This window comes from Semicossyphus pulcher, unplaced genomic scaffold, assembly GCF_022749685.1.
Source record: "Semicossyphus pulcher isolate SPU_LCO1_2020_fin unplaced genomic scaffold, fSemPul1.0.p SCAF_4, whole genome shotgun sequence".
Taxonomy (NCBI): Eukaryota; Metazoa; Chordata; class Actinopteri; order Labriformes; family Labridae; genus Semicossyphus; species Semicossyphus pulcher.
In genome coordinates, this window is record NW_027211715.1 from 6,701,383 (window position 1) to 6,713,469 (window position 12,087).

The 12,087-nt window shown below is 38.3% G+C and overlaps 1 protein-coding gene across 1 annotated transcript; it reads left to right on the forward strand.

The window, feature by feature from the left end:
* Positions 1–5,861: 5,861 nt before the first annotated feature.
* Positions 5,862–11,991, forward strand: LOC138607831 (large ribosomal subunit protein uL18). The gene is made up of 8 exons (XM_069680487.1): positions 5,862–5,938; positions 6,443–6,512; positions 6,590–6,705; positions 7,068–7,202; positions 7,355–7,557; positions 9,586–9,763; positions 11,436–11,524; positions 11,829–11,991. Exons 1-8 carry the CDS (start codon positions 5,936–5,938, stop codon positions 11,926–11,928), a joined length of 894 nt encoding a protein of 297 aa, XP_069536588.1. The 5' UTR covers positions 5,862–5,935; the 3' UTR covers positions 11,929–11,991.
* The last annotated feature ends 96 nt before the right edge of the window (positions 11,992–12,087 follow it).

Below are 12,087 nucleotides of genomic sequence, written 5' to 3' on the forward strand. Positions count from 1 at the left end.
TCAAGTAAAATGGGGAAATTAGTTATCTAAATGTATCTGAAGTTGTATATTGTGTTGTCTATTGTGTGATCTTGAATGTTTTGTGTTCATTTTGGTATGGACCCCAATAAGAATAGTTGTTATTGCAGTGATAACTAATGGAGATCCTATGCAATATTTGAATAAATAAATATGAGGTATAAACATTTTTTTTATAGATTTCTATGTGCAATGTAAAGTATAAAGATATTTGATGTTTTGAAGTATATCTTTCACCACATTTTATTTTTTTTTTCCATATGTATAGATGCTTATAAATTCTAATTGAATAATTACCTTTTGTTTTGTATATGTTTATCAGCTGATCTGGAAGAACTAACCACAAATTCCATGACACAGCTTTGTAGCCTTTTTGTTTTCAAAATGTGTAAATATGGTTATGGTTTCCATTCTTTCAAACATTCACCTGACAGAGATCCACATAGGATCAAAATATGATTATTGAATAATTTTTTGTGGAATGGAGTAAGTGTTCGGCTTTGCATTTTTCACTGATGCTGGTCTTTTTGCCTGCTTCTTTTTTATATGCATGCAGTGGCATACTCAGGAGGTTTAAGGGGCAGGGGCAAAATACCACAGTATGCCATGGGGTACCAGCATGCAAAATGTTTTGATGCGAAACAACAACGTGGGCATTCTTTACTATAGAGGCTTAACATGAGGGCATTGTCTCACACATAGGAGAGTGTGGAGGCCAACTAATTTTCCAACATGTATCATTTAGCCACTGGAAGGGCAACCAGAGGGCACTTTATCATTTTTTTCTATCTGCAACAGTGGCATCCATGAGGGCACTTTCATGTTTTTTCCTCCTACAAATCTAATCTAAATCTAATGTGAGTCATATTAGCTTGGTTTGAGCAGAACAGCCATGAAGTCTACTCTGTTTAGTTTCTCTAAAAAAGTACATGAATACTTTCCTGCATTAAAAATCTACTTCAGACAGACACTGGTTTGTTGGTTTTAAAGCGTACTTCAAAAACAAATGAAAAACTATCTCATAACATCATTAGGGGACTGCTTGGAAGGTTTGTCACTTTTACAGGTTTTTTGGAGATAATCATAATTCAGTATATGATGTATTTTTTATACATTATAGGTATGCAGTTGTTTAGAAGTATTTTAACAGTTTCCTATTTAGACATTTTACACTGAGTTTTGCAAACTGCACATGTTGAGTGATGCCGACTGGCAGGAGTTTACGTTGTAAGACGTGACATCATGTGGAGCTTCTCAGGAACCCAAGACAATATATCTACTGTCAAAGACCTTTTTTGTTTATTTCTATTTAGATTTATTGCACTCTCTCAGAGTAAGGGGGTAAAATATATGAGACAATCTGTTCAGGAAGCAGGCAGCAAGAAAAGGAGAGCTTCTATTAAAATAAATCTTTAACCATGTATATTATTACATATCACCTCTTCTTTGCCATTTTGATTCATAACTTTAAGAGGCATTAACAAGAAGTAAATGTGACATTTTGCAACCTTGCTGGGATCCAACCAAGTACTATTACGAGTAAAAGAAAAGAGTCTCAAGCTTCCTGTAGCTCTGTATGTGTGTGCTTATCTAATCTGATCTAAATAACTTACCTGAAGTTCATTGCTGAGAGTAAAAATGTTTCTGTTTGAGCAGACTGGAAGATCAAAATGTGCTGTCTTCGTGTTCTTTCAGTTAATCCATGTCAGCATTGTAGAATCAAAACATACCATTAATCCATATAAAGAAATTATGTTCTCACGGTGCGGTTATTCCTCATAAAATAAAACTACACACCTTAATAAATAATTCAACAAAAAAGTAAATTGTCGATAATTAACTAAAAATTGGCTAGAAGCAACATGACTACGTTTGCTTTACACAGCCGGCTTTCACTGAGCGAGAGTAGTCAACAGAAACACACAACAAAGTTACCACATCAGCGCAAAATAGCTCTGATGAAAATGTGACTAAGCAGACAGCCTCAAATACCAAACTGTCATAAAACCAACTTTTCAGGTTTCACTTGGAAGCTGTGACGCATATCTTCTGTTGTGTGTCTGACACTCCTGTGTTCATAGAAGTAGCTGAAAGGCAGGTGACGTTGTAAAGGTCAGACCTGGCAACACCATAGAGACTGTAGACACAACAGTCTGTCAGATGTACATAATTATATAGCTATGAATACATATTAAAAAAGTTATTATCCGTAATGAGATTATTTGTGAAGAAATCATTGATCTAGGCCCTCAAAGAAAAATAAGAATAATATAAGCATCAATATATTTCCACTAGAGAGTTACAAGTTAGCTTTTCAGGAATAATTCCTCCCTGACAGTTTGTGCTACTGCAGCTGCTGGTTGTGTGAGCTAGCAAAGGCTGATATAATGATGTAGCAGGTGGATCAGATGTTAACCTCATAATAGTCAGTTTTATGCGTCTATGCTGGCATTGTTTTGCTGTCACGCCCAGAAACCCAGAAACACGCTACTGCTTGCACCCTTTAATCCCTGCTAATCAATGGCTGACTCCATGATTCACTTCTGCTGAAATAACCTACATTTTATAGATCACAAAGTAACTCCTTTCTTTGAGGGACTGTAAATGTGAGTGGCATTGAGGGGCTTTTTGGAGGATCATTTTATAGGTTATATGTGCAGACGCAGGTTATATGGACTGCATTTTTGCATCGTCAGGTTGGTTTCAGGTATCAATGGAGGGGGAAACTATCTGTGCAGCGGTTCTATTGCACTGAGGGTCATTAACGGGAAAACTCAACCTACTTGAATAAAATCACTCCTACCCAGTGATATGAACAGAATGTTAAAATCTGAAAATATGACAATCAAACTTAAAAGCATAATTTAATAACCATTAAAATTTGGATTGAAAAGCTGGAATAAATGTGCAGAGTTGTGATGACTAGTTTAAAGTTTTAAGATAACATAAGATAAGACAGAACTTTATTCATCCTGAAGGAAATTACAGTGCCAGATAGCTCCAAAAATACAGTACAAATTAGAGAAATACAAAAAAACAACTCAAATATAACTGAAAAAAAAAGTGTATGGGATAATGCAAAAGAGACAGTGCCTGATAGAAAAACAATATTACAATAGTTATTTACAGAAGTAGGCAGGAAGTAATGGTGGCAGTTAAATTGACAGTTTTTACGTAGTAAGAACTTGTATTGTATTGCACAATATTATAAATTTAGGGATTGTGCATGATATAGAATGCAATTGAACACAATGATTGAGAAAAGATTATATCAAGATAAGATAAGATAAGACAGACTTTATCGATCCCCATTGGGGGAAATTTACTTGTTACAACAGCTAAAGTAAACGACACGAGTAAAACAAGTGATGGATAAAAAAAGACAAAAAGAATAAAATACAACAATAATATTAATAATAAATATATACACTATGTACACCTACATGTACATGTTGCTCCTGATACTGCACATGGTACTAATAAATAAGCCGACATATTGCACATGCTTATGCATTCTATAAATATCTACATGAATACAAATGTAAATGTGGCCAGAAACGTATTATTACACATAATGAACATAATACAGCCAGATATAGAAAAGTATTATTGCACATAGTAAACATAATATAACCTGATACTGAAAGTCTTATGGCCACAGGTAGAAAAGACTTCCCGTAGTGCTCTGCAGTGCTCCTCTGTGTTCTCAGTCTAGCGCTGAAGGTGCTCTGGTAGGACTCCAGAGAGGCGTGCAGGGGGTGAGAGGTGTTTCCTCAGAATCCTCCTCTCAGACACTTCCACTAGAGACTCTAGTTCCACTCCCAAGACAGAGCCAGCCTTCCTGATGAGCTTACTGAGTCTGTTGGCGTCCTGTGTCTTTAGGACTGGTCCTTTGTCTCCTGAAGTCCACCACCATTTTTATTTAGTAAGTACCAAAATGAGTATGAGGTTGAAGAGAGGTTGCGATTGCCACACAGGTTCTGAATCCATTTTTTCAATATGAAGAAGGGAATAAAACATGGAATAATATTAAACAGTATGAAGGGAATGAAAACACTAAATATGGCACATGTCCTTGATGTAAATTTTGGCCATTTCATGGAATAGCTTGATATAACTGAGTGTCAAAAAACCCCACAAGAATAAAATGGCTTGCAAATTGATGAAAGACTAAAATAGGAGGCCAGGACAGATTTGAATCTCAATTATAGGTACTCCGCAGCAGCAACTCTGGGCATTTTGAGGAGAAGGTGAAAGTTAAAAATCTTGGACTCTTCATGTAGTTTTAGACTTAAGGCCTGAAAAGGGTTTTTTTTATTTAAAGGACAATTATAAATTAACTTTTGAAAAGAAATTGAATGTACTTTAAGTTTGGATTGTGTGAATGTTTTGAGCTGTCTTGTTGACAAAAGTAAATTTTATTTGTGAATTGTTATATATATATATTAATTTTTCATTTTATTTTTCATTTTCCTAAATATAAGATATTTTGCTGAAAACCATTTCAAGTCTCCTGAGTTTTATTAAATATTGACATCAGTTTCATTTTCCTCTTCTTTCCGAGTTGATTATCTTCTGGTTTCATTTTCTCTAGTCCAATTCTTAATGTTTAGCAATAATATTATTATTATTATAACAGATAAATTAAATTAAATATATATGTATATGCTACATACAGGAGGGACAATCAGCAGAACTGTACATTGTTAAAAAATTACCTGATCATCTTGTTTCTCTAAATCCCAAACCTGAGTATTTATAGATGTTCATTCTGCATCATCCGCGTCTCCCTTTGCCATCAATAAAATGGTATCTTGGTGAGCTACCCAGAGATATAGAGATGTAAAATTTGGTTTCATGCTTACACGTAGGCAACCAAAATAGTTGTTGTAACAGCTTTTCATGCATGTGCAGGAATATTTTAAACATTGTCAGTTTTTAAGGCAAAATGCAGAGAATTTCATATAGATTCCTGTTATATTTATTTTACAAAGATTGATTAATTCACAAGTCACAAACGTCTGAAGATGCTCTGCAATAGTGTACAAGAGGATAACTTTTAAAATACTGTTAACTTTTCTGTTTTTAAGAGATGAAATGCATCTCACCACATCTACAATGCCATTAGATTAAGATGTTTACAGTAGTTTTATAATAGTTTACTGCATTGTAAGTTCTATTTTTGAAAAGTCAACAATCTGCATGGACAGTGGAGAATAGTCTGACGATGCAGTGTTGCAAGTTTATTGTCAGTTGAGCCAATAATGTGTGAGGATAAAGGATAATTAGTTTTATAGTTCTTGAGGTAAACAGAGTGATGAACATATGGGTACGGTATGTGGGTACACACATATATATTAATGTATAAGTATAATGTATATTATATATATTCAAATATCAAAAAGATAACTATGATTATGATAGATATATAATTAATGTATAGGTTTGATAATTATCCAGTCAGCTTCCTTATAACTAAGCGAGAAGGGGTGGGATTTAATAAGTTTGTACTTCTTCCCACTCATTTCTGTTTGACACATATTATTATGTTCTTCCTTTGCATTATACTTTTCATTGTTTGTAAATATTACTTATTTCTGTCCGTCTGCTTTTTTGTATGTTCATTTCTTTATGTACATGTTCGAAATACATTTCAATTCAATTCAACATCGTATTTTCTGCCATCTCAATACAAGCAAAGAAAGGCAGAAGAATGCTGTTATTATGGTGAATGGCCGCCCCAGCTCGATAGGGGGCAGAGTGGTGAATCCTCTGCAGCATGGCGTCTCTGAAGCTCATCCTGTGACACGCTATTTACGGAGCATGCGCATGAAGATCTTCCTTTTTCCAGTGCAGCGGAGTCAAGCCCCAGTCTTTGGCTCCGGGCTCCTTCATAAGGAGACAAAAAGACTGCAAAATGGTTTGTAATTCAACCCAATATGCGCCTACATGTCTACCTTAGACATACATTGTATGCTGCGTGGTGTCAGACGTTTAAAAACATGCTTCTGATGTTCAGATGAAGTTAGATTATGTCCTGCTAATACTTACCCGGTTCTACCTAACGTGGCCTAATGGCTGCCTTCACAAACTCACTGATTCCTTATATCTGTTGACTGCTTTGCTGTGATGTTTTCATTCATATGTTACCAGTTTCTCACTTAGTTCACATACCCCGAATTTCCTTTTATTACCACTTACCACAAGCCTATTAGCTTATTGGCTTCCCATGTAGCCGAATGCTAACTCCTCTCGTCCATTTCCATTTGATTAGCTTGCTAATGTTAGCCTGGTCAGCGTTACCCCATGACAGTGACAGCCCTAGTAACATGGTTACATTAACACAGGAAAAACACTTTGAGTTAGCCTTAATGTTATTGACTGTTTTGTCCCTGATGCTAAGCCAATGCATGTCCTCTTGCAGGGTTTTGTTAAAGTGGTGAAGAACAAGGCCTACTTCAAGAGGTATCAGGTCAAATTCAGGAGGAGGAGAGGTAAGACCACCTGTGACAGTCGTCTTCCTGCCAATGTCTGTTGTTTACAAGTTAGTAAATATGTTTTCTCCTTCCAGAGGGAAAGACTGACTTCTTTGCTCGCAAGCGCCTGGTTGTTCAAGATAAGAACAAGTACAACACACCCAAGTACCGGATAATTGTCCGTTTCTCCAACAGGGACATTGTCTGCCAGGTGAGCGTCCACTGAGATTACCCAGTTTTTATTGTAAGGGAAAGGGCTTGTTGTATTACCTGTCAAAACAATCGAAAGAGGTGATGGATATGTTTCTATGGATAGCAGCAGTCCCAATATCACCTGCATAGAGAATTCATTGAAAATACATTGTAGACTTTTCTGATTAATGTAAACCTAGTAAATAAAATAACTGAGATGTGGAGTCTTAATTTATTTTTGGGTGTCTTTGGCTACGTATCTGAGCTGCCTTATAATGCACGGAAAAGTACCGTCCTTTGTAAGAACAATGTCCCTTGTGTGGCTTGTCCATGTCAACAGTACAGCTGCAAAATTCATGGTTACTTGTAATTGTGTTGCAGATCGCTTATGCCAAGATTGAGGGTGACATGATCGTGTGTGCGGCCTACTCACACGAGCTGCCGAAATACGGGATCTCTGTGGGTCTGACGAACTACGCAGCAGCCTACTGCACTGGTCTGCTGGTGGCCCGCAGAGTGAGTATAGACTTAGTTGAACACAGATCAGATGTTCTCAACTTTAATGGTGTACTTCTAAAATCACATTTTAAAGAGAAAATAATTGTACAAAGGGTATAGTTTGTTGTCGGCTGACTTTGATCTTGATTGTTGCAATTTTTGGTCCTCAGCTGCTGAACAAGTTTGGCCTGGATAAGGTGTACGAAGGCCAGGTGGAGGTCACAGGCGATGAGTTCAACGTGGAGAGCATTGATGGTCAGCCCGGCGCTTTCACCTGCTACCTGGATGCTGGACTTGCTAGAACCACCACAGGCAACAAGGTGTTCGGTGTCCTGAAGGGGGCTGTGGATGGAGGCCTGTCCATCCCACACAGGTAACCTGTCCTATCCTATCCTAATGCCTGTTTAAATGTAGTAAGTGTGTTCTTTGGCAATGTGAGATTACTGAGACAAAGGTTTCTTTTCAATATCCTACAAGTTTTGGTTGTTTCACTTGATCGAATCGGAGGCGTTTTTGCCTTTATTACAAATGTCAGCGACACTGAGATCAACCAAGAGGGGGTTATGACGTGCAACAAAGTTTGGTGGTTAGCATGTGACGCGGTTATGTGGCATGCACTGTAACCACTTTGCCGCCAAGGTGCTCCTGATGAAGTCTTGTAAAAGTGACACCTTGAATAAAATATAAGGAAGGCTGGTGGAAATTGTATTTGTAGAATCTAACCGAATTTTTAGTCCTTGTCTTCAATTATAGAAATCTGCTATGTTTTTGTTTTTCTGGTCAGACCTTTATTCATGCAAGGTATCTTGGTATGCTAGAGAACGACACAGGTGTTAATATAAACAAATGGGGGTTGAATTCCTTTCAGACACTTGAATAGAACAGAGCTGATAATGTTGGTGACTAGTGTGCTTTTTATTATTATAACAAGTCAAAAAGTCTACTGTGCCATTCAAAAGGTCTTCAGTTGGTGTGCAGGCAACTGAAAATGGCACTGAAACTGAGGTTTACTGTTGTGGTGCGGTGAACAAGATTTTGGAAGGAAACTCTTTCTCGTCCTTTCGGGGAGAAAGTAAGACGAGGCATGCGCTGCAGATCTTCTGTTAGATAATGAGCTGTGGCTTGTTTGTTGTCTGCTTACTGCTTTTGGTTTCTTTGTAAACTCTGATTCATTTTCTTTGCTTAAAATGTCACTTGGACTACACTTCAGGCAGACACAGGCATGAGGACAAAACCACAGCAATAGTCTGTCATCCAACCCTGATGTGAAAGGGTTATATATGGAAATAGACGGCCCTATTGATGGGGTTGAATGCTTGTGATGGAATATTTATCATCTTGCTGTGTAAATGGGGCAAACATGAGAGTAAATGCTTCAAGGATTTGTAGTATAACACGGCAAAAAGTGAATCTAAAACATGCAAAGTAAACTTAAGGCCAGCTAAAAGATCGATATTGTAGGTTCTAATGGTTTAAACACCTTTTCACACCTAAAATTGTGCTCCAGTGTCGTATCTGCCTGTGCTCTATGAGCTACGTTTAAGAACTGTCTGTACAGCTTGTATTTTCCTCTTTAATTTAATTAGGAGTGAAGTCTCATTAAGATTACAAAAACTTTTGCCAGACTTTCATGGCCAAAACCTAAAGAAGCACAATGATACTGGTGCTGACATAAAACGGAGCAACAGAGAAATTTAAAACGATGACAAATCGGATATCCAAACATTTACCGACATTCAAAACATCAACCGTCACTTTTACTTGCGTCCAAGTGATTCACTCATCACAATCATGAGGAAGCTAGTTCAAAACAGCAGTTGACGTCAAGGCTGCTTGTTGATGCTGCTGACGCATGTTAAGATACAGTCACAGTAAATGGTGAATGTACCTGTATAGCGCTTTTCCAGTCTTCCAACCTCTCAAAGTGCTTTTACACTACATGTCACATTCACCCATTCACACATCTATGGCAAAGGCCTAAGTGCCATTCTGCAATCAGGATCTATACACATTGATACTCCAGTGACCATGCCTTATGGTGCAATTTGGGGTTCAGCGTCTTGCCCAAGGCCCACTTGGACATGTGACAGTAGCAGTCAGGGATCGAACCCCCAACCTTCCGATTGAGAGACAACCGACTACCACTGAGCCCCAACCGTGTTGACAGAATACAGATGACAGATTATTGATACCCAGTGTTGAGTTGAGTAAAGTTGAATGCAAAGCGCACAAAGAGATGTTTCAGTGATGCAGGAGAAAAAGTTAATTCCAAATGTAGCACCGTTTACTTTGGCATACATTTATTCTGCTTTGACAATAATCTTGAAGTTCTGCTTTTCTGGTTTATGTTGCGCTGAACCTGCTGTGAATTAACCTTTCCTTGCTTTATTTCCCCCACCAGCACCAAGCGCTTCCCTGGGTACGATCCAGAGAGCAAGGAGTTCAACGCTGAGGTCCACCGCAAGCACATCATGGGCACCAACGTGTCAGAGTACATGAGCTATCTGATGGAGGAGGACGAGGACGCTTACAAGAAGCAGTTCTCCCGTTTCATCAAGAATGGAGTTACCCCTGATTCGGCAAGTACTCCTTATACATTTGTTGAATTGCTCATTCAGTCTATTACACTGTACCAAAAAGAGTCTGGGGCAGTTGGTGGTCTAACTGATCCGTTCAGGAATATATGGAGCTCCTCTAATTCATGATGTTTTGTGATGTTATTAGATCTTAGGACTATTAGCTGTTTCATTAGTGTCTAATTTCACACATGAGCATTAGTGATGCCTCATGAGACAGATCTCCGGGGCAGGCTTAAGTGATCACTTCCTCTTACCCAGAAAAACGAAATCGGTTAATAACAAATAAACATTTGGTCCATTCAATGCTTGGAATAAATCATGCATCTGGTGGCTGTGGGGGTTTGATCCCTGACTGCCACAGTCACACATGTTGAAGTGTCCTTGGGCAAGACGCTGAACCCCGAATTTCTCCCGAAGGCATAGCCATCGGGTATGAATGGGCATAGATCCCAATTGGCACTTAGGTCATTGCCATCAGTTTGTGAATGTGTGTGTGTGAGGGTGATTGTGACATGTAGTGTAAAAGCACTTTTGAGTAGTTGTAAGACTAGAAAAGCGCTATACAAGTAAAGTCCATTTACCATCTCTCACATCTTAACTAGGGATGCCACGTCGGGGACATTTTCCCACCAGTTAAACTCGTGATGTTACCGATTTACACCGGACATAAAACAGAAGTAAAGAAGACGAAGTAAACTCTCTCTCCATGTGCCGTAGCCCATCTTTCCCATACAGAACGATTCATTGTGATCTACAAACTCGTGTTGAAATCACAGTAATCAGCAAAAGAAACCTCGCTGTCAGAGCACCGCTGTTTCGACCCTCTGTGCATCTAAACTGAACAGACGAGATCCCATGTGGCGTGTGCAGTCTTGCTCTCAGTTTAAGGTTCGACAGTTACGAAAGGCACCTAAGCTTTATTTTCTGATTGTTTCACAGCCATTACGCTCTAAACAACAAGCTTACACGTCTACACCTCCGTACAACCCTGCATAATTGGGTAGTGGCTCTTTTTGTCCATGTTCTGTAGATTTTAAATTTTAGGCTTGTGATCACCCTATCGATCACAATATTAAGTTGATCTTTAATGTTGCTTTTTTTATACACCTTCAGGCCTTCATAGCTTCAGTGTAGATGTTTTGAGGTGCAGTTCTGGTGGTTTGACAGTCTAATATGGGATTTTAAATGGGACTGATGCAACAATGATTTAAAGAGGGGGAAAATTCACTGGTTACTGATATGGTGGCTGATTCAGGAAGATTTTGAGAGGAATGATAAGACATTTTCTAGGCATTTAGTGAATTAATAATTCACAGATATGACTGTGGAAGGTAGTCAGAATCTGGCTTTCTTAAAGCTCCTGTGAGGAGTTTTTCGCAATGTGATGAAAATATAAAATCATCTTGTAAATGTTTAATATCGACTGGTAAAGGTGACATGGTGTGAGGAGAAAAATGACAATAGGATAACAAGACATGGGCTCAGGTTACATGGGAACTGTTTAGTTAAGATTTTCAGTGTATTCACTTTTATATTAAACAAAAAGACTGCAAAAATATAGTATTTAGTATCAGTATTTAGCACAGCTGGTGAAAGTGAAGAATACATCTCACCTAGAAAACTGGATATGAAAGTTTCCGGGCACAAGGTTGACTGGTTATCTCTCTTTCAGATTGAGGCAATGTACGAGAAGGCTCATGCTGCCATTCGTGAGAACCCAGTCCATGAAAAGAAGCCCCTCAAAGAGATCAAGAAGAAGAGGTAAGACAAGTTGATTGATTCAAAAAGGTTTTAATGTTTATTCTACAGTCTTGGAAATTAGTCTGTTCAAAGTTGGGCTAAATATTGACTGAGTGCAGGTCATAATCCGCTCTTAGGCTCTGATTGCTTAAGGAAATATTGCACAATAGTGTAGTAATATCTGAATGCAAGTGAGGCCTATTGAGGCACCTGGAAGGTACAAAAAGACTTAACATCTGATCAAGTATTCTATGGAAGTATTGTTAAACAGCAACCCTGATGCATCCATTTCAGAAATGCTAATCGTGCTTTTTTTGTGACCTAGGTGGAACCGTGCCAAGCTCTCTCTGGAACAGAGGAAGGACCGCGTCGCCCAGAAGAAGGCCAGCTTCCTCCGGGCTCAGGAACAGGAGGTTTCAGATTAAGGTGTCTGCTGGCTCCGTTCCAAGTGCGAAAAACATTTGTTCTAATAAATCTATTGAAAAGAGTCCGATCCTCTTGTGTGCTTTGTCATATTGCATTTCATAATTACTTGTATTTCTGAAATCAGGGGTGTTATTAAGATCATTATTTATATAGCAGAG